Source organism: Hemiscyllium ocellatum, chromosome 8 (genome assembly GCF_020745735.1).
Source record: "Hemiscyllium ocellatum isolate sHemOce1 chromosome 8, sHemOce1.pat.X.cur, whole genome shotgun sequence".
Classification (NCBI taxonomy): Eukaryota; Metazoa; Chordata; class Chondrichthyes; order Orectolobiformes; family Hemiscylliidae; genus Hemiscyllium; species Hemiscyllium ocellatum.
Window position 1 is genome coordinate 101,710,039 of NC_083408.1, and position 26,553 is coordinate 101,736,591.

Below are 26,553 nucleotides of genomic sequence, written 5' to 3' on the forward strand. Positions count from 1 at the left end.
AACAAGCTAGAATTGAGACAACTGGAGGAAACTGAAGCAGGCACCTGACTGGTGCAGCTCACTGCTTACACCAACTTGGAGATAGTGAGGACTGCAGATGCTGGAAAGGCAGGGAGTTGGAAAAACACAGCAGGTCAAGCAGCGTCAGAGGAGAAGGAGATGAAGGGTCCTGCCCAAAACGTCGATGCCCTGCTCTTCTGATCATAGAACCCCTGACAGTGTGGAAACAGGCCCTTCGGCCCAACAAATCCATGCTGAGCCTGTGAAGAGTTACCCACCGAGACCCGTTCCCTTCTCCTATTATCCGATATTTACTCCTGACTAATGCACCGAACCTACACATCCCTGAACACTATGAGCAATTTAGCCTGGCCAATTCAGCTAACCTACACATCTTTGGATTGTGGGAGGAAACCAGAGCACCCAGAGGAAACCCGCACAGACACAGGGAGAATGTGCAAACTCCACACAGACAATCGCCCAAGGTTGGAAACGAACTCTGATCCCTGGCACTGTGAGGCAGCAGCGCTAACCACTGAGCCACCGTGCTGCCCTCTGTTGCTGCTGTGCTTTTACCAGCTCCACATTTTATGATCACCGCTTACTCCATTCAAGCTCCATGTGTGTATGTGCAAGCCGCAGCTCAGGGTGGAGTTATGAGCACCAGCCCCTCATTCACAGACATTGGCTCCCGATATTTTCCTAACTCTCCTAACCATCATGGCATCACTCTGAAACACTGGCAGTGCCCTCTGGAAGCACAGACTTGCAATGCAAGGCACACTGGCATTTGGCCTCGAAAGGCCACACACCTAGGCTGGCACCAAGCTCATGGAATGGACCAGGTGGCACCTTGCTTTCTCAGCACTTGCCCGCTGTCTGCTCACAGTAGCTGTACCCTGCCTTACCTTGCCGTGCCCATTAAGGCAGTGACACAGCCAGGTGGCTTGCCTCGCTGGGCAGCAGCCCTCAGTCTGTGGGGGGGTGACAGTCTTGCTGTCAGGTAGTGTGCCACATCAGTCCCATACTGCACCATGTGGCCAGCAGCTTATTGTGACAAAGTTTGAGGGGAGCAGCCATTGGCAAAGCCCATAGAGTCACCTGTCAGTCAGGGGGTCCTGGCACAGTCAGTCAAGGGGATCAAGGGGATGGCTCACAATGAGTGAATAAGGGGGTTGTGTCTCTGCATTGTGCAGAGTGGGCCATAGTCTGTACTGTGGCTCTATTGCAGCAATCAGAGGGGGCGGGGAAGGTAGTCGGGCAGATGCACTTAACCAGGAGGCAGTATAGTTCAGGGGTGATGTGTGAACAGGATTGTGAGAGACAACACAGAATCTTCAAACTTATGGAAGATGGATGCAGTGAGGTAGGTGCACAGTCGCTGGTCAGGGGTCTTGGCATCCTCATTGGCGGCTGTCCAGTGACATTCACAATGGGGGGGATCCTTCATCACGTCACCCACAGAAATGAAGGGGAATGCTGGGGGGGTTGGGGAATTTGGGAGTGAGACTCTGCTATTCCATTTCAGGGCTTCAGGCTCTGGGCACATGGGGGATGGGAGATATGTTTCCTCCCAAAATATGTGGATCTTCAATGTCTGGTTGTGGGGCAGCGATGACCAGAACTGGAAGTGACAGTCGTGCAGCCGTCAGGGAATGCTGGGTAGGAGGATGATAGTTGTGGTGAGGGGAGCGGCATCTGTAAGGGAGGGATACAGTAAAGCATTGCTGTGAAAAAGCAGTCACGGGCTAAGGAGGCACTGTTGTCCCAATTCAGGAGCTGCCTCACTTCAAGGTGGGTGTGGGGTGCAGTGAATGACTATCTCTGGTATGGCCACCTCATGTATTAGAACTAACCACTATAGAGCCATAAGGCTGACCGTGACCCACTGCCCAGACTGCAGAAGCATGGACCCCCTTACCATGGCCAAACCCCTAGACTGATATCAGAGGGTATCCTTGGCTTTCTGTGCTGGGACCTCCTGAATGATGGCTGCCTCCTGGACTTCAGTGAGATCCTCTCTCCTTAGTCTTTGAAATTATACAACTCGCTGTGAGAAACAGTGAGGGAGTACTATTCACATGGTGATGTTCTGGCAAGTGTCGCCGAACAAATGGATCTGCATGTTCCAGTCAATGAAAGGAGTAAGAACAGCAAGCAATCAGGGAGGTTAATTGTTGATTGGGTTTCATCACAAGAGGATTTGAATTCAGAAGTTAGGATATCATGAGCAGACCAAAAGGGGGACTTAGTGAGGCCACTCATGGAGTGCTGTGTGCAGCTTTGCTCTCCCAACCTATGAAAGGATAAATGTATCATGGAGGGAGGGCAGCAGAGGCTCACTAGATGTATACCCAGATGGCAGGACTACTGTGTGAAGAGAGTTTGGTTGGACGGAGCCTGAACTCACTAGAGCTTAGAAGAATGAAAGAGGATCTGACTGAAACGTGTGATATTCCAACCGGACTGGACAGACTAGATGCAGGGAAGCTGGTTTCCCTGATGGGGAGTCTAAACCCAGAAGGTACAGATGTAGGATGTAGGGTAGGCCATTTAGCACTGAGATGAGGAAATATTTCTTCACTCAGAGGAAATTCAGTCTGTGGAATTCACTATCACAGAAGGCTGTGGCGGCCAGGCTCACTGGATATATTCAAGAAAGAGATTGAGAAATTTCTCAAACGTTATGGAGAGAAAACATGAATATGGTGTTAAGGAAAAGGATCCATCATGATGATATTGGACAGCAGAGCAGGTTTTCGGGCTGAATGTCCTACTCGTGCTGTTGGTTTCTGTAAAGCATCGGTGAGTATGGGCACTTGTAGATCATTTGGGAGAGGAACTGGGGAAGTGTGAAGCTGTGTGGGTTTATGGGATGTTCTGTGTCTTTACGTCCCTTTTATGCTTAAGAGAGAAAATAGCAGCAGGATAGAAATAGAGTGGGGCATTTAAGTTGTCACCTCTAGATTTAATTTATCCAATACTCCTCCAGCTGACTATCCTTGACCCTATATCACCTTGTGACCTTCCAAAACTCTGCTACCTTTAGTTTTAATTAGGTCCAAGACTTGGCACCCAGCACCCACACTTGTTGACAGCACTAGCTCCCAATTTGACAATTCCTCAGTTTTAAAATCCTCATGGTTTCAATGCTCTCCATTGCACTACCCCTCTCCAACACTGTGTGACCGCTGTCAGCAATGCATTTCCTCAAGTCCTCTATGTTCCTCCAAAGCTGTTTTATAGATTCATACATTGCAGAAAAGGCCCTTCAGCCCATTGCATCTGCACCAAAATAGCTACTACTGAAAGTGCGCTAATCCCAATTTCCTGCACTTGTCTTATATCCTTGAATGTTATGTTATTCTCCAAATTTTTTTTAAAGTTGTTTTGCACCTCCACAGATTCCATCGATCTGTCAGTGGTACTTTCAATGGATCCTAAACTCTAGAATTCCCTCCCTCAACCTCTCCATTTCTACCTTCTCCTCTTCCTTTAAGATCCTCCTTTTAAACTCCTAATTGACTCAAGGTTTGCCACCTGACCTTCCTTGACTCGCTATCAAATACGTTTTCCTTTGTAATGTTTTGAGAAGCTTTGTTGGCGATAAAAGTTTCCAGAAACGTAAGTTATTGTAGCTCTTTTTGGAATGAGGATGGTTAAAAGTGGTGTTCAAGATTGACATAGTAAATAAGACAAAACCAATTCCAATGAATGAGGGTGGTAACCAGAGGGCACAGATATCTGGCAAAAAAAAAGCTATTTGTGAGATGAAGATTTTTTTTTTACTCGATGTGTTGTTCTCATCTGGAATGCATTTCCTGAAAGAGTGGGGGAAGCAATTTTACTGCTAACTTCAAAAAGGGAATTTGATATATACTTACAAGAAGAAAATTTGCAAAGCTGGTAGAAAAGAGTAGACAATTGGGGCCAATTCGTAGCTGTTTTAGAGTTGGCACAGGTGCAACTGGCCAAAAAGTCTGTTGTATCAGATGATGAACTTTACACAGAAAGAGGAGGAAGGAAAATATTTCATGATGATACCATGGCCTTGCTATGGGGCGGTTCGCACATCACATGTGTCTTGCCATTTTTGCTTAATGAGAGAATGTCTTGTCCCTAAGTTTAAATACATCAAACGTACAGTAAACTAGCAAGTCAGTTTTTAAAGATTTGGGAGGATTTCCTCTGCATGCTTTTTGTGATAGTCATAGGGTGAAAATTAACCCAGAGGTGAGATGGTGCTGGGGTGTCAGAACCAGATATAATCGCATCATTTCTACCATTGAATGCATTTTTGCAAATAGTTCATGTATTTTTTATTCACTTGTGGACATGGGTGTCACTGGCTGGGCAGCATTTATTACCCGTCTCTAATTGCCCTTGAGAAGGTAGTGATGAGCTGCCTTCTTGAACCATTGCAGCCTGTGTGCTGTAGGTAGCCATACAGTGCCATTGGCAAGGGAATTCCAGGATTTTGCCCCAGCTACAGAGAAGGAACAAGGATATATTTCCAAGTCAGGATGGTGAGTCGCTTGGAGGGCAACTTGCAGGTGGTGATGTTCCCATATATCTCCTGCCTTTGTAGATGGAACCATCTAACCACTAGGTGAAAGTGGTCATGGATTTTGAAAGGGTTGACTGGGTTGTTTGTTTTTTGGATAAGCAACTAAATGAATGTTGAACTCAGAATTCTGGTTCATGTCAGCACATGCGTTTCTCATGCTTTATGAAATCAACAGAGACAAGAAGGTGAGACTGTGACTGGGATTGATGATGGTTTTGTGAAATCATTGCATCAAAAATACTATATCAGCAGCTATCACCACCTCAGCCGTGTCTGCTGCATAGAACACAGAAGCTGTATCCTGAATTAATTCACTTTCCGTTTCTTCCAGCAATCTCCTGAAGAACTTCTTAACCTGTTGCTCAAAACTGCACCTCTCAGGTGATTGATAGTGATTTTGCCTGGGCCACTACTTTGTTACTTACGAGTCCATTCAGAACTCAAAGACTCTTGCATCTGTTGCACTGGCTAGATTCTTACAGGTGCAGTTGGTCATAGACTGTACACTGGTGACAACAAAGGTGCACTCATAGCAACCAGCAGTCTGTCAGTTGGCTCATGCCTGAAACGTTGACTCGCCTGCTCCTTGGATGCTGCCTGACCTGCTTTTCCAGCAACACATTTTCAGCTCTGATCTCCAGCATTTGCAGTCCTCACTTTCTCCTAGTTGGTAGAGATAAACCTCCATCAATGTCCAGCTAGTATCTTGGCACTAAAAGTTTCTTGTGAATGGTTATACAAATTACCCTGGAAGGTGCCATCATCATTCACAAGAAACAGATACCATTGCACTTTGTATCTTCACAAAGAGTCAGAGAATGGCTTCTTGGAGCATGCATGAAGTTAACTGGAGGACCATCTGCAGAACTATGTATCTTCCCAGTAATCTGTGCTCTCTTTTGCTTAGGAGGGAAAAGGGACCTATGTCTAGTCTGTGCTGTCTTTGTTTAAGAGACAAAAGAGACCTATGTGCTAGAAGATTAGGATGACAGGTTTTCCCTACGGTGAGAGACTGAATACATCTGGCCTACATTGTCTGTAGTTTAGATACTTTCAATGACAGTAAGCTTCTGTTTGAGTTTGGTAGGAATCTAGACTGCACAAAGGGAACATCCTCTGAATAAGAGGTTGCTTGTTTAGGAATGAAGAGAAGTTCTTTCAGTCAGTTATGGACCTTTGGAAGAGTCTCTTCCCAGAGGCTTCTGCATGCTTCATAGTTGACAAATTTCATTCTGAGATAGGCACATTTTTCATACCTCAGGGAACTGAGGGATATGAGGACTAGATGCTAGAGTGGAGTCGAAGCCTGTTTTGAGTAGACTAATATGGTGTATTCCTCTCCTTGCCTCATGTTCTTGTGAAATGGAATGCATTGAGAGGGTGTTTATAGAAAGCTGGGGATATAATATTGAATGTAAAGCTATGGGCACTGCTCCTGTAGCCTACCAGCATATCTTGCCCTTTTTGGAATTGTTCATGTGGTAGGGAAGGCACTGAGCAGCTTTCTTGCCTTGTAAGTGCCCAAATAATGGGCATCTAAGGAATTTCTCCTGCTGCAGTGCCAAATGCACTGTCCAGCAGCTTATTGCAAATTAGTCGTGGAGAAGGAGGTGGCATCTCCTTCTAAGGACTTGCTGGACCCAATTGGAGGCTCCCTAGACTCCAACCCTTCCTCCCTCTCTCCCTTACCCCACCCTCCACAATTCTGTCTCTCCTGGCCTCTCCACCCCAATGCCCTTGCCCTCTCTTTCAGGTCACATTAAAGCTGCATGTCCCCCCCACACACACCCCACACACACATAACGTAAATCATAGCTGGCTCATGGGCAGTCTTCATTAGGGATTGTTCCTCTTCCCTCAGTAGCGTTGCTTGGAGCAGGAACATCTAAGTGGCTGGCAGCACCAAGTGTTAGGAATTGCTCCCCAGACCGGCTAAACAGGACCACCTCAATCTCACTCATGGCCAGTAGAGTGAGTCAGGCTCACCAAACCCTCTTCTGCTCTACCACCAGCAGTTACACCGGAGGGCTGTGGGAGTACACAAGGATGGTAAAATTCTCTGGCCATTGTGTGGGTTCAGTGTCACATTGCCTTACATTGAGGCTGAGTGTGAGTGCAAGTGACAGTTTGTCAGACGGTGGAGAGTCTCCATGAAAAGCCTGTGCAAAAGACTGTCAGATTGAGGATCACAACTGACAATTTCAATACAAATCTGACAGTTTGATTAAAATAAAGACTAACTTAAAAGAGTCATTTTAATAACATACAGTAGCTGCTACAGTATCAATCTCCTACTAGTGGAACATCTGTTACTGATGGTCTCACTCCTGTCAATGCCATATCCATGAGAGTTTTTAACTTGGTTTCCTACTTTGACTGCTCCAAAACTGTCCTTGTGACCAGTCTTTCTGAGCTAATTGATCTCTTGATTAGACTTTAATTCAATAGCAATAAAAACAGAAATTGTTGGAGAAACTCAACAGGCCTGGCAGCACCTGTGGAGAGAAACTGGAATTAACATTTCGAGTCCAGTGACCACTCTAAAGATGGACTCAAAACTTTAACTCTGCTTTTTCTCCACAGATGCTGCCAGATTTGCTGAGTTTATCCAGCAATTTCTATTTTTGTTTCAGATTTCCAGGGTCTGCAGTTCTTTAATTTATTTAATTGATCCATGCTGGTGTCAGACGAGATGACTCAGTCAAACCTATACAGAGCTTCATCCCTTTATAGAAACAAACACTTCATTCTACAAACAGTTGAAGCCATCCATCAGAATACTTACCTGCAGGATATGCCTTTGTGAAAATGATAGTTTGGGAAATCAGTCATGACGCACAAATCCTATAATGGTATGTGCCAATAGGAATGTGAAGTACTAGCACTTTTTTCATTTTGTAACATTTATTTTTTGAATACTTCACTGCCAGTCCCAACTACCACTGTAGGGAATCTCATGTAATCTAATCTAATCATGGCAGGTATCAGCAAAGTGATGAAAGAGCTCATTGACAGTACTGATAAGAGGCACTTGCTCAGCAATAACTTACATATTGATGCTCCAATATGGGTTTATGTTAGAACCATTCCTGATTTTATAACAACTTTGTTCCAAAGCTGAACAAAAGAACTAAATTCTAGAGCGGCCCTTGCTATCAAGGCAGCATTTGATGACAATGGTCCAAGCTAAACTAATGTCAGTAGGAATCAGGGTAAAACTCTACATTAGTTTGAGTCATTTTCATTGCAAATGAAAATGATTATGATAGATCAACATGGATCATCTCAGTACCAGAACTTCAGAGGAAGAGTTCCTCAGGAGAGTGTCCTCGGCACATCTTCAGCTGCTCCATCAAATGACCTTCCCTCCATAAAGTCAGAAGTAGGAATGTTTGCAGATGATTGCAAATTGCCATCACTGTTTACAATTCAGATACTGAAGTAGCCTTCATTCAAATGCAGCAAGATCAGACAACAGCAATGATGTATGGCATAAAGGTAATGTCAAGATGGTTGCACAATGATAACGTCCCTCTACTAGTAGTCCAGAGGCTCGGGTTAATCTGTGGATATGGGTTCAAATCCCACTGTAGCAACTGGTGGAACTTAAATTCATTAATAAACCTGGGATTGAAACTAGTCTTTGTATTGGTGACCATGGAACTATCATTGTATTCTTACATAAAAATCCATCCAATCCACTAATGGCCTTTAGGCAAGGAAACCTGCTCTCCCTACCTTTTCAGGTTTGCATGTGACTCCAGACTCTTAGTCATGACATTGACTATTAGCCACTCTCTGAAATGGCCTATCCAGTTACTCTATACAAGTGCAATTAGGAATGAATAGCAAATATACACCTTGCCAGCAAAATCCATATCCCATGAAACAGTGGCAAGTGATATTTGCTCTGTACAAGTGTCAGGTAATGCACATCTTCAACAAGAGAGAATCTCACCATTTTCCCTTGATGTTCCTTACCACCATTGAATCCACCCCTCTGTCAATATCCAGAATGTTAACTTTGAGTAAAATCTGAACTGGGCCAGCCATATCAATACTGTAGACATAAGCACAGGCCAGAGACTAGGAACTCTGCATCAAGCAGCTTCTCTCCTCTCTGTTCGATATCTGTCCACCAACTGCAAGGTACTCTCAGGACTATGATAGAATGCTGTCCAGTTGCCCAGAGGGATGCATTTTGATATCACTCAAAGTTGACCACATCCAAGACAAAGCAACCCACGTGAATAGCACACCATGCACCACTCCCAACATTGATTCCTTCCTTGACTGACCCATCGTGGCAGCAGTGCATACCATCTACAAAATACATAGGTCCAACTACGATCTCTGAGGAGATAATTATGTCACTTATTTGACATTAGTTAAACCAACTAGTCTTAGGTTAACCTGTTATCTTGCTACTTTAATAATAAACTGCCTGAGAAATGTACCTCTTTGGTCAAAGACTTTTTGATCTTCTCAGAATTGGTGAAGAAAATCTCAATTTCTCTTTCATTCTGCATTCCAGGTTCTCAACATACCACCAGACCTGAGTCAGTTCTTAATCCAAGTTTTCAGAAAATGCTTTGAGCTCAAAAATCATGATGTATATAAAGGACCTAAAACAACAGAAGGAAATTGCACATATTAACCCAGGCTTGTAGCATGTCTTTTACATTTACAAATAATATCTGTTTCAGACTCAAGACGAGGTTTTTGTCAAGTTGAGAAGACTCCCTGGACCTGTAAAAATGGCCAGTGGAGCTCAAATACAGAAGGTTAGAAATAGAAAGAATTAAGGACAAACTTTTTAAAAATGTCCAGGATTACAAAAGTCCTCAAGGTTTGGTTTAAAGTTCCCACTTAGCTTGAAGGGTACTCTCAGCTTGGTTGCCTACCATCAGACTTCCACCTAACTTTTAAAATTGTATTCGGATGTCCCCACATCCACAAACATACGAAAAGTGGCCTTCAGCCACATAAGGTGATAATTATTGTAGCAACTGCTGAACTCTGTCCCTTACCCTGAGGAGCATCTTGAATTGAGTTCATACTGTACAGAAAGTGGAGACCTGGGGCTACGATGATTTACCTTCATATTTTTAATCCAGATTATGGTGGTTCACAAGGGAAAAAAGTCAGGAAAGAAGTCTCACACTGTTTGATATTTTGACAAAGTCTGCTGAGAAAGAAAATAAATCACAATAAATGGTCTTTATTTTCATTCTTGATTTTAAAAAATCTGTTCAAATGTTATGAAGAAATAAGGAAGAGAAAATTACTAAAAGCTGGTTAAAAATGTTCTGCTGTAACAACAGGTTACTGGTGGAAGATTAAAATTACACATTCCATGTGAACAAGGAAACAAGCTGGGATGAAATGTGACAAGTTACATTTCACCGAAGAATAAAATTCTGTGAAATTATTCCAGAGCTTTGAGATGGATTTTTAACAGAAAATATGCACTTCGGAATAACATTTCTTTGTTCTGTGCTGTTAAGGTTCCAGAATTAATTCTATTTTTCTTCCTGTTATGAGTATTGCTTTTGAAATTCATAACACTTCTGTAAAGAATCCGTGCCAAATTGATTATCTTGCTGTAATTGCAGGAGAAACAACAGCCCTATAAGTTTGTCACTTGGCAGACTAGCACAGTCTATATTATTTTTTTGGTACAACATCATCTTTTCATTTCCTTGAATAAATTCATGTTGAAATTCCAAACATTTCTTCTAGTTTGCCAGGTTGTTTTAAGAATTAGAAATGCCAGACAACAAAAACTTCATTGTATCTGAAAGTAAGAGTAATGGAGAGCTATTAATGTTTGTGAGTATTGTAACTTTGCCATCAATTTTGGGGCTGAGTCAAGTGTGGCTGATTTTAATATATTATTTGTTAGAGCAATTTATAAATGGTGTGAAACCAAAAATAAATTATGACTTGTTCCAACTAACCACAGGAGAACTTGCATTGGAATAGTATTCTCCAAGTTGTACGCTCAAGCACGTTTCCAGATGGGTCAATATTGCATTGCCCATTTTAACATTATAAGTTTGTTTATAAAAGACAAACAATAACTATTTGCATTTAAATGCACTATCTAAATGCAAAGGACGTTATAAGGTAATTTGAAGCTAGAGAATGACAGTGAACTGTTTTCTCAGTTGAACAATTTTCTCAGTTGAACGAAAGCAGGAATTGCTGGAGAAACTCAGCAGGTCTGGCAGCATCTGTGGAGAGAAAGCAGCGCTAACTTTTGGAGTGTAGGGACCCTTCTTCAGAATGGTTCAGTTCTAAAGACGGGCCCTTGGACCCGAAACATTAACTCTGCTTTCTCTCCACAGATGTGGCCAGACCTGCTAAGTTTCTCCAGCAATTTCTGCGTTTGATTTCCAGCATCTGTAGTTCTTTGTTTTTTTTAATTGTGTGTGATCTAAAATACTTAATGCCTGAGTAATTTATAGTGCATAAATTCTGACTTTGCATGTGACACACTCAGTTCCCAGAAAAAATAATAATTCCCAAAGAAGACATTTCCTGTTATAGGAAAATGCCCTTTCCAATGCATCTTCCATTAATTTCCTTACTACAATTTGGGAGCTTGTATTGTTTCAAAAGAGCAGAACAAATATGTGCAGGAGTATCGAATTTCGCTCCTCAATTCTTTTGTCATTGACAAGAAAAAGTTTTAAGGGGCTATTTTGACACAGTGGTGGTATCCCTATCTTTGAGCCAGGAGATCTATGTTCAAGTCCCACTAGCTCCAGGTGTTTCTCATAACATTTTTGAAGAGGTTGATTCAAATGTATTTAAGATGAAAGCTGATTTATAGTGATCTCAATGCTACTTTCCTCCTGCCTCCTTCATTTCCTACAGACTCGCACCATGCCTCCATTCCCTTAGCCTGACTCCCATAAAGATTAAAAACCTGTCTAACTCTGAATATATTCAATGATCCAACCTCCATTGCTTTGTGAAGTGGAGATTTCCAAAGGTTAATAATCTTTCCTCATCTCTGTCTTAAATAGGATAACCCCTACTCTGATACTATTCTCCATGAAGTGAAGAATCCTTTTGGAATTGAACCTGTCTAACATGCTTCTTTGGAACCTAATATGTTTCAGTAAGATCATCTTTCTTTGTATGAGTTTTTAACCACTTGAACCAGGAGTCTGGTGGCCAGGGTTTGGTTACTAGATTTTCAGGGAGGAGTCAAGAGTGTGTTGCTGGAAAAACACAGCAGGTCAGGCAGCATCTGAGGAGCAGGAGAGTTGATGTTTTAAGCTTAAGCCCGTCATCAGGAAAGAGGTTTTCAGTTGGGGAAACATTTGTAAGAGAGCCATGCAGAGGAAGTTGCTGTCTTCCTCTTCACCTATTGCTGTCAGTTCCTGAAAGGCTGGAGATCTGAATGTCTTTGTGGATTTATTGTGTGCCTGGATCACAGTTTGGTATATGAGCATGAAGCTGAAACTCTCCAAACTCAGCTGCTGTGTGAAAGCCCTTCTGTTTGTCAACTGACCATTCCATGTACACCTTGGAGGTCATCATACAAAACTATCTTCAGCAGAGATCAATCTTCGCACCAATTCTTCCCCACTGACATCACAGCTGTTGGAGTATGCTGATGACTTGGCATTGACTTTCCAGCTAAATTACTTCAAAACATTGAGGAACCATCCAGTGAAGACTTGTGTTCTCCAAAAGCCGACTTAAGAAAATGGAGACTTTGACTTTGAACACTTTTGTTTCAGCCTTCCCTTTAAAATCTTAAATGCCAGCTGGGAATGTCACATTCAGTTCTGTGGCTGACCACTCACTCATGCCCAAATGTCAAGACACCTTGGTATCACTCTTGACTGTGTGTTGATCTATTGGTACTGGGGAGGCAAAGTCAAGACAAAAACAGGTACCACCTGGGACAGAGCCAGCATGCTGCACAATGTTTCACTCACTATGGCCGATCCTGCTCAGGACCTTCCACTTAAACAATGCAGGAAATCAGAATGATTATTTCTGGGATCTTGTGACCAACAGAGCTCAAATCTCACACATCGAATCTCTCAGTGCTTGGTAATGAAGCATTTCCTTTGATACAGAACATCAAAACAAAACCCTTATCTGTAATCTTCCCCTCTGTGTATTAGAATGCACTCCATATCCCACAAACTGATGAGCACTCCACCTCTTGATGGTGAAACTCCAGGTTGGCTGTAGCCATCACCAAATGTGACCTGCTGACTGACTTGAGTGCTGAGGCTGCAGATTTCAGTCCTTTGTGGAAAATCTGGACAGCCTTCAACCATTGGCCTGGGGAAGATGTGGCCATTTGCTCCACAAGGAACAGTTCAAATTGTGACAGAGACCATTCAAGTCAGACCATTGCCCATGGATCCAGGTTCATTCCTGTGATTTCTATTCTTCTTAGCATCATAACCACCCTCACTGTGTGTCAATTGGAGCAGTTGAATGGATTGTTGACCTCAACATGGAACTGTTACTCCTTCGCCGGCCATACAAATAAAATAATCAAAAGCTCTTGACCTTTTAACACCAATAAATATAGATCCAATTTGCTCAATATTTCCTCATAAGGCAAAGCCTTCTTCTAATAAATCAACCTTCACTGAATTACCTTTGACACTAATCTATCTTTCCTTATATAAGGTGACCAAAGCTGTTATACTACATACAACACTTACTTTTATTTCCCTTGTAACAAAGGGCAAAATTTGAAAGTAATTGAATCCTAATTTCTTATTATATCTAGATGCTAACCTTCTGTGATTAACAGATGAGGATGCATCTGCATTGCAGTATTCTCTAATGTCTCTACGTTTAAATAATTTGGATTTTTTCGTTTTTCTGACAAAAGTGGACAACCTCCTATTTTCTCTCATTCTAGTCTACCTGCTCATGTTTTTTCCCAATGCATTTAACCCATCTGTATCCCATTGTAGACCTGTTCTTCTTATCCTCTTCAAACTTATCTATCTTTGTATCATCAAATTTTGCTTACAGTACACTCTATCTCTTCATTCAAATAGAACATAGAACATAGAACAATACAGCACGGAACAGGCCCTTCGGCCCACGATGTTGTGCCGAACATCTATCCTAGATTAAGCACCCATCCATGTACCTATCCAATTGCCGCTTAAAGGTCATCAATGATTCTGACTCTACCACTCCCACGGGCAGCTCATTCCATGCCCCACCACTCTCTGGGTAAAGAACCCACCCCTGACATCTCCCCTATACCTTCCACCCTTCACCTTAAATTTATGTCCCCTTGTAATACTCTGTTGTACCCGGGGAAAAAGTTTCTGACTGTCTACTCTATCTATTCCTCTGATCATCTTATAAACCTCTATCAAGTCACCCCTCATCCTTCGCCGTTCCAACGAGAAAAGGCCGAGAACTCTCAACCTGTCCTCGTACGACCTATTCTCCATTCCAGGCAACAGCCTGGTAAATCTTCTCTGCACCCTCTCCAAAGCTTCCACATCTTTCCTAAAGTGAGGCGACCAGAACTGCACACAGTACTCCAAATGTGGCCTAACCAAAGTCCTGTACAGCTGCAACATCACTTCACGACTCTTGAATTCAATCCCTCTGCTAATGAACACCGATACACCATAGGCCTTCTTACAAGCTCTATCCACCTGAGTGGCAACTTTCAAAGATCTATGTACATATACCCCAAGATCCCTCTGTTCCTCCACATGACTAAGAACTCTACCGTTAACCCTGTATTCCGCATTCTTATTTGTTCTTCCAAAATGGACAACCTCACACTTGGCAGGGTTGAACTCCATCTGCCACTCCTCATTAGATTTTTAAAAAATGTTCATGGCATCTGGGTGCCACTCCCTGGGTTGGCATTTTTGTCTGTGCTTAGATGTCCAGAGGACAATTGAAGGTCAACCGTATTGCTGTCGACCTGGAGTCACATGTAGGCCAGATTTCCTTCCTTCATGTGAACCAGATATGATTTTGTAACCATCCATGGTAGTTACATGTCTGGTGATTGTAATGTGGTCAGCCAAATGGATGTCATTGAATATAAGTTCCCTGAGTGGGGCTGTTAATCTGATGCAATCAGGGAGCCATGGCTGACAGATATAAGCAAGAGTGTCCTCAGAAAGTTCAGGGCTCCACTCAGATCCAACCCAGACACAGACTCTGTTTGAGTGAAAGGAGACGACAGTGATGAAGGACTGTGGAGCTGAACAGTAAAGCCTTGTGTATCTCTGCATTCATCCAGGTCCTCTGTCATAACACACATTTTGTCAACACGAATTTGACTGTAATGGTGAATTGGGGACACTGTTTAAAAAAAAAGTGTCAGAGGTTCTGTTCACTCTGAGAACTGGCTCTGAGGGAGCTGGATCATTGTTGAGGACTCTCCATGTGTAAATAAAGGGTGACTTGGTGACAGGATACTGGTCTCTGTGGAGTAGAAAAAAAATAAACAACAGTGTCAACCAGGAGTTTTGCTCACTCTGAGAGCTGGCTCTGAGGGAACCGGATCAGTGTGTCAAAAAGCAAAAAATAATCAAGAGTGTCAGATATTCTGTTTATTCTGAGAGCTGGCTCGGAGGGAGTTGGATCAGTGTCAAGGACTCTCCACATTTAAATAAAGGATGACTTAATGATGAGGTACTGACCTCTGTAGAGTTATTTCAATGTAGTTGCTATCAAGTCTGTTTTTCATTCCAGATTTTTAATGAGTTCAAATTTCATCACCTACCATTCTAAGATGGAACACACATCCCCAGAGCAATTTAACCTGTTCTTAATTACCAGTTCAGTGACCAACATCTCCCCAATAAATAGTTAACCCCCTCAGCTCTGATCCCTATGGCTTTCCACTAGTTACAGTTTGAGATTGAGAGTGAGCCATTTATCCTGACTCTGTTTCTTGTATATTTTTCAACTATCCATGTTCATGGATTATGTGCCACAGAATGAGCTCCAATATTGTTGAGTTACAAAATCTTCACAGCCCCTAAACAATATGCTGGAAATGTGTTGCTGGAAAAGTGCAGCAGGTCAGGCAGCATCCAAGGAGCAGGAGAATTGACGTTTCGGGCATGAGCAGGCTAAGATAAAAAGTAGGGAGGAGGGACTTGGAGGAGGGACATTGGAAATGCGATAGGTGGAAGGAGGTCAAGATGAGGGTGATAGGCCGGAGTGGGGGTGGGGCGGAGAGATCAGGAAGAAGATTGCAGGTTAGGAAGGCGGTGCTGAGTTCGAGGGATTTGACTGAGACAGGTGAGGGGAGGGGAAATGAGGAAACTGGAGAAATCTGAGTTCATCCCTTGTGGTTGGAGGGTTCCTAGGCGGAAGATAAGGCGCACCTCCTGCAGCCGTCGTGTTGTTATGGTCTGGCGATGGAGGAGTCCAAGGACCTGCATGTCCTTGGTGGAGTGGGAGGGGGAGTTGAAGTGTTGAGCCACGGGTGGTTGGGTTGGTTGGTCTGGGTGTAGGCGGCCTGTCTCCCCAATATAGAGGAGGCCACATTGGGTGCAGCGGATGAAGTAAATTTATCAGAAATTGCAGCAGGGCTTTGATCAGCTGGGGAAGTGGACTGAGAAATGGCAAATGGAATTTAATTTCGATAAGTGTGAGGTCTTGCATTTTTGAATGTCAAATCAAAGTAGGGTTTCATGGTGAATGGTAGGGCTGTATTGAGACCTCAGTAACAGTCGTAAGCCTTTGTTTTGTATTCTTAATCCTTGACATCCAAGGTTCTCCAGTTTTGGTCCTACTCTTTGTCATTTCATGAATATATTTGTTATTTCCTGAATGATCCCACCGCTCTGGAAAATAAATTAGTGCAAATAGTTCCAGTCCATTTGGACCAATTCATATCTTCATAAAATCAGGCTTTCCTTAGTTTAGAGCTTTGTTCAGCAGCCATCTTTCCCTTTTGTGTGCACATATTCAATCCAACTGAGTTATGGTCACTATTTTCAACATGCTCCCCTCCTGATACACCTTCCACCTGCCCAGTCTCATTTCTGAATATTTGGCCCATAACTGCCCCCTCCTTTGTTGTATTTTCTACGTATTCACGAAAAACAAATTCTGCAGTGCAGCAAGCAGTGACCATTTTTTCTAGGACAAAATTGGAATATTTGCAAACACTATGGACAGTGTGATAACATTTGACATTTTCCATGATATTGACTGTGTGAAAGGTGTGTTCATCACTCTTTGTTTCACTCCTTGTCAGGTTATAGTTTGTTGATCAATTCTTGTGGTGAGATATTGCATTCTCTTTATTGTAGTTTGAAGCTACTCCTTGCGAATGGTCTTTTAGGACCAGCTCTCTGTAGCTGCCTCAGCCTTTGATCTGGTCAACTGCTTCTAAAGGTTTTCTTGATTGAAATTTGAGCATTTCCTTGATGCAGGCAGGAGGCCACACTTTCCCAATGTCTTGATATATTTAGGTATGTCAATATTATGATTATGTCAATAGTCAAGTTGCAAGGATTGCCTTGTACTTATACCTAATCTTCTGTATATCATCAACACTAAATCTTTGAGCTGTCTAGCAAATCTTTCTGGGAAATTTTGATGGGGCTTGATGAAATCATCAATTTAACAATTCCAGTTGCTGGCTCCCCATTGAAAAATCATATTGTGCATCCTTTGCTCTGTACCCAATCTTGAAGTGGTCTATGAGTTCTGTAAGATATGTCTAAATGACGTAAATTCTAATCAATGAAGTTGACCAATTGACTGACACTGAATCAGTCTTCTAGTGTAATCCATGTCATCTGAAGATCTTTTCATTCTTCAACTGACATTAATCCTGATATATTAAGACAGTGTAGACCTTTTCCCCCGACTTGTGAAGCTAATATTAATGGCCTGTTTTTATTCACTGGAAACATCTGATTGTAGAAAGCATTGCTTTAAGTACAGTTTAAACATAGTACTTCAGACCTCCTAGCAGAATTTACAATGTACAGTTTTGGTCTCCTTACTTGAGAAAGGATGTACTGGCACTGGAGGGGATGCAGAGGAGGTTCACTAGGTTGATTCTGGAATTCAGAGAATTGCGTTATGAGGAAAGGTTGAGTAGACTGAGACTATGCACTTTGGAATTTAGAAGAATAAGGGGGGATCTTATAGAAACAGATAAAGTTATGAAGGGAATAGAAGACTTAGAAGCAGGAAGGTTATTCCCACTGGTGGGTGAAACTAGAACAAGGGGGCTTTGCCTCAAAATAAGGGGGAACAGATTCAGGACTGAGTTGAGGAGGATCTCCTTCAACCATAGGGTTGTGAATCTGTGTGGAATTCCCTGCTCAGTGAAGCAGTTGAGGCTATCCCATTGAATGCTTTTAAGGCAAAGATAATTTTTTTGAAAAGTAAAGGAGCTAAGGGTCATGGTGAGGCAAATCCCTCAATTATGCCTCCCGATGCTCTCCCATTGTTAGAAACAGATGCCTTACAGCACCAAATAATGCAACCCTTCTTATACCCAATTGACTTAAATTTACATCTAACTGTCGGTGCGTGTTTTCCCAGATTCCAATCAATTCTACTTTGTTCTTCAAGAATATGTTTTCCATTTATATCTTTCCTATCACAAATTCTTCTCCCACACAACTCTCTGTAAAACAACGGTGAAATTGTTGTAGAACATGGAATATTTTCTGCTAATTATGAGCACTTTAAGTAATTTTACCTCTTGCATGTAGTTTGGCATTGTTAGTTCCCTGCAAGGTGAACTCTCAATCTTTGCCTTAAGACAGTTTTTCTAAAGACGCACAGCAAGTAAGTGAGTATCTTAACAGGAAAACCAAATTAATAACAGATAAACAGGATGGAAAAAGCCTCATATTCAAGTAATTTGTGACTTGTAGTTATTTGAACTTCTTTGTCACAAATGACACTGTATAAAAATTCTCAGTGCACTGGGGTAGTTTTTAACCAGGAACATGTACATGATTCTCTGTAAAGCCTTTTACATTTGGTAGTAAAGCATCAGTCCTGGTTATTGGTAAGATATTAATTATTTTTAATTTCATGGTCAGATGGAAAGGGGAAGTAACTGACAGAACAATCTTAATTGAAAAATATGGGGAAAAGGGCTTAAAAACTAAGTATCATAGTGTTAACTTCCTTTAAATAACAAGCAGAGTCTCTTAGGTCACTTCCTAAGGAGCCAACATTCAAACAAAGGCAATTAGTAGTTGTTAATTATCTTTCAGGAGAGTTTCTTAATCACACATGAAACATCCTGTTCTTGACCCTTAAGTAACACCAGTGAGCTGTCAGAAGTAGGAAATCAATTGCTCAAATGGTGCATAAATCAATTCAATTAGCAATTGTTCTCATTACTGACTTCCTCATAATTGTGTTATAGATTTCTGCCAGATCCCCTGCCTGAATGGAGGATACTGCATTGGAAGGGACAAGTGCAGGTGCCCATCAAACTCAACAGGGAAGTTCTGCCACCTTCCGGTTCCTCCTGAAAAGCAAACTGTGTCAAAGACAGTACCTGTCCGTTCATCAGGTTCGCAGTCTGTGTATACTCTGCCACTTTCGAACCAACAAGGTAATGTGACAAATTCTTATACTTACACTGAATTGTCATTATTGAAAAAGATACCTGTATATTTTAGTATAAGTTACAACGTTTTTACCTTAAAATCAGTGTCAAGGTTGGTCCACCGAGTGGAAAAAATTGTTCATTTGTGCACTTTAGATGGATATTTAATTTGTGTCGATAGAATTATTTTGCCCCCTATTGAATATGATTTCATTCATATTTCTACATTACTGTTGGCTATTTCCAGGATAATAATGGGATATCATTTTCAAAATGCAAAGGCAACATCTCAATGTCCATTTACCTTTGAGAAGATGGTATTGGATTCTCATTAAAGGACTTTGTTTAGCTCAGTTGGCTGCTTTGCAGAGCAGAGTGATGCCAACAGCACGTGTTCAATTCCTTCACCAGCTGAGATTACCATGAAAGATTCTCCTTCTCAGCCTGTCCCCTTGTCTGAGGCATGGTGTGCCTCTGGTTAAAACACCACCAGTTTTCTCTCTCTCTCTCTTTTGCAAGTGCGACTATGATAGCTAAACCGTACCTCTTCTATCTGGATTCGATTCCACCCCAGAGAGACTGTCTGTCTGTGTGAAGTTTGCACATTCTCCCCATTTCTGCATGGGTTTCCTCCTGGTGCTCCGGTTTCCTCTCTCAATCCAAAATGTGCAGGTTAGATGAATTGGCCATTCTAAATTGCCCATAGTGTTCAGCCTGTATTCCTGATGAAGGACTTTTGCCCGAAATGTCGATTTTACTGCTCCTCGGATGCTGCCTGACCTGCTGTGCTTTTCCAGCACCACTAATCCAGAATCTGGTTTCCAGCATCTGCTGTCATTGTTTTTAACATAGTGTTCAAGGATGTGGAGGTGAGGTGCATTAGTCAGGTGTAAATATTGGATAATAGAGTTGGGGAATGGGTCTGGGTGGGTTACTCTCCGGAGGGTCGGTGTGGAGTTGTTGGGCCGAAGAGCCTGTTTCCACTTTGTAGGGATTCTATGACTCTATTCTATGATTCTAGGTACTCGCACATGTTCATCTTCCCAACTTCGCCCCCACCAACCGCCCCCCCAAACCCCACAATGCTACTGCCCAACCTAACATTTATAGTAATAAAATAAAAAGGAAAATAAAGGGAAATAAAAACAACAAGTCTCAGGCCCTTCTACCCATTCTGCTCAATCAATAGCTGGTCTGGAGGCTTAGGTTCATTCCTCACACCCTTCACCATCCCGGTCTGAGGTGAAGTCCAATATCTCAGAACGAAACTCTCCCCCTTTCTCTTATACAGTGCAGCAAACAGCAAGTACAGAAAAACAAGTTAGTTGTGCTGTTTTCAGCACATACAGGAATGTTCATAGGGCCCATTCCAGGTCATGCAGCTGTTGAATATCATCAACTTTAGCCCATCCTGTACATGAGCTGAAAATGTGTTGCTGGTTAACTCCTGACGAAGGGCTTATGCCCGAAACGCGATTCTCCTGTTCCTTGGATGCTGCCTGACCTGCTGTGCTTTAACCAGCAATACATTTTCAGCTCTGATCTCCAGCATCTGCAGACCTCACTTTTTACATCCTGTACATGAGTCTAGGTGACTCTTCATCAGAGCTCTGATTTGAGAGTGTGTTGCTGGCAAGGCACAGCAGGTCAAGCAGCATCTGAGGAGCAGGAAAATTGACGTTTCGGGCGCTCGGTTGCTTTTCCAGCAACACACTCTCAACTCTGATATCCAGCATCTGCAGGCCTCACTGTCTCCTGTCAGAGCTCTGGTCCTGATGAAGGGCTTTTGCCCGAAACGTCGATTTCACTGCTCGTTGGATGCTGCCTGAACTGCTGTGCTCTTCCAGCACCACTGATCCTGAAGAGTCATCTAGACTCCATGTTACTTTGCTCTCTCTCCGTGGATATTATCTAACCCACTGTGATCTCCAGCATTTCGTGTGTTGAGAGGAGGTTTAAGTCCCTGCTTGCCACTCCTCAAGCAAAAACATATTTGAAATACATTAGTTTACTATTCACTTACTTCCATCTATATTGAGAACCCAGGCAACGTAACCACGGTCTTAGCAAGATTGGAAATAGAATCGTAAGTTCATCATGATTTTCATAGACCCCTTACCTGTTTTGCCTGAGCAGAATTCACCTCTTGTCTTTATAGATGGTTTGACAGTCACTCAAGGATGGAATCAAACCCAGGCACTGTGAGGCAGCAGTGCTAACCACTGAGCCCTTGAAGACACCTGTAACACAGCTGTTTTCTGAATAGATAGATGATCAGGTGGTCTTCCAAAATACTTGCGGTGTACCTCCTTTCTAACTTCGTGACATATTTAATTGTCCACTTTTTGGTCTGTTAGATGCAAATATGGTGGACTAGATGTCCTTCCGTTAGGTAATCTTTGAAAAATCCTGCATTGAAGTACTGTCTTTATTGTTGTGATGGCAAAGAAAATAATACAGTTTGAAAGAACATGCATCGTCAATTTCCAGTATATTGAATGGTTATTCCATTTTCCCTACAGTTGTAATGCTTCCATCCTTGGTTAATATCCACGTAAACCACCCACCGGAGGCCACTGTGCAGATTCATCAAGTGGCAAGAGTTAAAACCGTACCTGACACTCCAATCAAGAACAGCATAAAACTGTCACAGGATCAGCAGCCAACCCATTCAGTTCAACAAAGGTCACAGCTTAATGTTAATGGAAATGTAAATGGCCAGCCCAAACCTCAGCCACAACCACAACCACAACCACCAACCAGAACTCTGAATGTGGGAAGATGCTTTCAGGAAACAGCTGATGGTCAGGTAGGGTATTATTTTTAACTCGCATAATGAAAAGAAAAATAAGGATTAAAGAAAGTCAACTCATAACACATTGATCATGTATCACAGTAAGTTATTTATTCTCTGTATTTCGTTTTACAGTCAACGATGTCAGAATTGATCTATAGCTTGCCTCCATATACTGCAGTTTGTCACATATATCTCCTATGTTCTTAACAGAAATCTTTCTGTTTTGGGTGTGAAGTTGACAATTGACCTAGGAGAAACTCTTGCTTGTGGATGAGAGTCCCAAACTTCCACCACTCTTTAAGTCCGGAAATGTTTTGAAATTTTAGTCAGATTCAATTGCTTGAAGAAATTGTTTTTATCAATCCATGTCCCTATCTGTTCCTCTTAATGTTCAGAAAACTAGACCAAACCTCTCAGTCGTCTTCACTCATAGTCTTTGATCTGGTTTTTGGCAATAGCCTATTATTCTGATAGTGCTGTGTTGCATTCCCTCCAAGGCCAGTGTCCTTGTCCTAATGTATGCTGTCACGAACTTGCAGGACTCAAGGTGCAATCTAACCAGGGCCATCCTATTTACCATTTTTGAATATGTTTTTTACCTAGCTGTGAAATTTCATCAATCTACACACAAGGACTCTTTAATTTCTGTGCGCCTCCACTGCTCTTAATTTTCACCACTTGGAAAGTTCTTGGCATCTCTGTAGAAGCTGACTGAGTGCAAGCTGACAGTATTTTGATCTTTCAGTTTACATCCAAAGTGGATGATGTTGCAACTGCCTCAGATGAAATCTGTTTGTCATTACCAAACCTTATATTTCTTTAAAGAGGATTGTAAATTTATATATTCCATGTGCAGTTGATTGCAATGCCACATCGTTATATCATTGACATATTGCTGTATGATTTGGTTTAAGTCATTAATAAATAGCGAATAATTGAGGTTTCAGCAAGCCCCTGAGGGATTCTACTAGACACACACTGTCAATTTGTACACTTATGCTCTATCCACTGAGCCTATCTCCCATACAGGCTAATGGCTTGTCCTCAATTCCATAAGCTTCAATTTCAGTGAATAGTATCTTGTGTGGGACTTACTTTAATGCATTATCGCTGCTATTAATAGCATCCATTGACAGTCCCATGTCTACTGCTTTTGTTACATTGTCAAAAATCACATGCCACCAGGTTATAGTCCAACATGTTTATTTGAAATCACTAGCTTTTGGAACATTGCTCCTTCATCAGGTACTCTGAAAGCTAGTGGTATCAAATAAACCTGTTGGTCTATAACATGGTGTCATGCCATTTTTGACCTTATCCAACCCAGTCCAACACTGGCACTTCCACATCCTTCTTATATTGATTAAGCAAGGTTGTTACTGATTACGTTTGGATGTAGGTGTGGTTGCTGAGCTGGAAGGTTTGTTTCCAGACATCTTGTCAACCTATTGGGTAACATCTTCAGTGGGCCTCAGGTTAAGCAATGCTGAAAATTCCTGCTTTCTATTTATATGTTTGGGTTTCTTTGGTTTGTGATGTCATTTCCTGTGGTGATGTTATTTCCTGTGGTAAAGTCACTTCCTGTTCCTTTTCTCAGGGGTGGTAGACGGGGTCTAACTTGATGAGTTTGTTGATAGAGTTCCGGTTGGAATGCCATGATTCTAGGAATTCTTGTGCGTGTCTTTGTTTGGCTTGTCCTAGGATGGATGTATTGTCCCAGTCGAAGTGGTGTCCTTCCTCATCCATATGTGAGGATACTAGTAAATTAGGGTCATGTCTTTTTGTGGCTAGTTGGTGTTCATGTATCCTGGTGGCTAGTTTTATACCTGTTTGTCCAATGTAGTACTTGTTACAGTCCTTGCACGGTATTTTGTAAATGACATTAGTTTGGCTTGTTGACTGTGTAAGGTCTTTCAAGTTCATTAGCTGCTGTTTTAGAGTGTTGGTGGGTTTGTCGGCTACAATGATGCCAAGGGGTCTGAGTAGTCTAACAGTCATTTCCGAGATGTCTTTGATGTAGGGGAGAGTGGCTAAGGTTTCTGGATGTGTTTTTTCTACTTGTTTGGGTTTGTTGCTGAGAACTCAGCAGACTGTGTTCATTGGGTACCTTTATTTTTGAATACACAGTATTGGTGATTTTCCTCTGCTCTGCGTAGTTTCTTTCTGCTGCAATGTGTGTTGGCTCGTTGAAATAATGTTCTGATGCAGCTACGTCAAAGACATCTTGGAAATGATTGCCAGACTACTCAGACCTTTTGGCATCATTGTAGCCGACAAACCCACCAACACACTAAAACAGCAGCTAATGAACTTGAAAGACCTTACACAGACAACAAGCAAAACTAATGTCATTTACAAAATACCGTGCAAGGACTGTAACAAACACCACATTGGATAAACAGGTATATAACTAGCCACCGGGATACATGAACACCAATTATCCACAAAAATACATGACCCTCTCTCACTAGTATCCTCACATAAGGATGAGGAAGGACACCACTTCGACTGGAACAACACATCCATCCTAGGACAAGCCAAACAAGGACACGCACCAGAATTCCTAGACGCATGGCATTCCAACCAGAACTCTATCAACAAACACATCGTGTTAGACCATGTCTACCAAACCTTGAGAAAAGGAACTGGAAGTGACTTCACCACAGGAAATGAATTCACTACAGGAAATGACATCACCAATCCAAAGAAACCCAAACTTATAAATAGGAAGCAGGAATTTTCAGCATTGCTCCACCTGAGCTCACTGAAGATGTTACCAAGTAGGGTGACGAAATGCCTGAAAATGAACCTTCCAGCTCAGCGAGCAAACCTACATCTAAAACCTCAACCTGAGCTACAAATCTTCTCAAAACTCATTACTGATTATTGTTATTGATTAAGCATACGTACAGTAACAACCCTCAGGTTGGTCTTTCTGGTGAGCTGAAAATTATCCGTCACTATCTGTAATTATAACTACTATTCAGTTTTCTAAAACTTTGAGAATGGAAATGGAGAGCCTTCTCTGATCATAAAGTTATCAACAGAGCCTTCATTGCAGGAGCTAGGACAGTCTTTATGGCCTCTGTGTTTATTGTCCTGTTGGTGATTTTTGAGAAGAATTGTGGCTCAGGTTGATGATAAGTAAGCTTGTTTTCAGATGTTTCGTCACCATACTAGGTAGCATTATCAGTGTGAGTCACTAGTGAACGCGGGTGATATATCCCGCCTCTCTATTTATAGGTCTTGGTTTCTTAAGGTAAGAAATCTACCTTCTCTTGAAAAAACTACCAGAAATGACATCACCCACCTTAAGAAACCAAGACCTATAAATAACGAGGCAGGACATACCACCAGCCCTTCACCGGAGACTCTCACTGATGTTACCTAGCATGGTGACGAAATGTCTGAAGACAAACCTTCCAGCTCACTGAGCTAAATTGCATACTTAGTTGTCCTGTAGCTGGCACACAGGTTGGACTGGATTACTTTAAGCACTTTATCATAGTTTCTCATTGAAACATGCAGCATTCTCAAGGGACTTGACAAAGCAAATACTAAGGAGATGCTTCCCCTCATGGGAGAGTCTAGGGCCAGAGGGCGTAGTCTCAGAATAAAGGGGCACCAGTTTAAGACTGAGATAAGGATTTCTTCTCTGAGGGCTGAGAGTCTTTGGAATCCCTTGCCTCAGAGAGTGGTGTGGGATATTTTTATGACTCTGGTAGACAGAACCTTGATCAGTCAGGGAATCATGTGTTTTAGGAAAAGGGCAGGAAAGAGAATATGCAGGATGTTAGACCAGCCATGATCCTATTGAGGGGCTGAATGGCTTAGTCCTGTTCCCGTTTCTTCTGGTCTTATAGTACAGACTTAGAGTCCCATGTATTTTCACATAAAATAACTTTTTTAGAAACATTCTTAGTGGCTCTACATATTTATTATTTGATTCGTCCTTGGGCTATAGGCATAATTGACAAGACCAGCATTTCCCATTTATTCCAAATCTGAGTGGATGGTTGGGTCATTTCAGAGAGCAGGTAGGATCTGGCCAATCACATTGCTAATGACGTAACCTTGCATGTCGAAGGCAATCCAGGTGAGGATGAAAAATATCCTTCACTAAAGCATGTTAATGAACCAGATGGGCTTTTATAACAACCAGTTTAAACTTTACTGGTTGCCATTGGCAGGACTTGCATCAATTGATCCCATAGCATTGACCTGAGTGTCTGGATTACTTGGGTAACATTACATTGTGCAATAAACTCTTGCCAATCCATCATTTTCATTTTTAAACCAGAGATCTGGATCCTGAGCATCCTCAGATAGGGACTCCCAATTCTCTCACTGATTATTGTTTGCTTCTTCAAGTTTAGCTTCTGGTTCCTTCTGCTTGATTTGCTCTGTACACCATCCTGTGGCTATAAACATTACTTATGATTGTTCCCGGTAATTCTAAGAGTGCCCTATCGTTAAGTGCAGGGGTTTGGGAGAATCCTCATAACGTGACCAGAACAATGACATCAATTATCATTGGGTAGGAATTTATAAAGGAAAACTGCCACAGAAGAGCAGTCAAATGGGATATGAATAAACAACTCCAGCTGAGGACCT

The 26,553-nt window shown here is 42.1% G+C and overlaps 1 protein-coding gene across 1 annotated transcript in view; it reads left to right on the forward strand.

Annotated features, from left to right (window-relative positions):
* Nucleotides 1-26,553, forward strand: part of LOC132818217 (latent-transforming growth factor beta-binding protein 2-like) — a 437,178-nt gene that overhangs the window by 115,878 nt on the left and 294,747 nt on the right. Inside the window, exons 6-7 of the mRNA XM_060828998.1 lie at nt 18,957-19,148; nt 21,665-21,951. Coding sequence (XP_060684981.1) covers nt 18,957-19,148; nt 21,665-21,951 — 479 coding nt within the window. The remainder of the gene's footprint in view (nt 1-18,956; nt 19,149-21,664; nt 21,952-26,553) is intronic.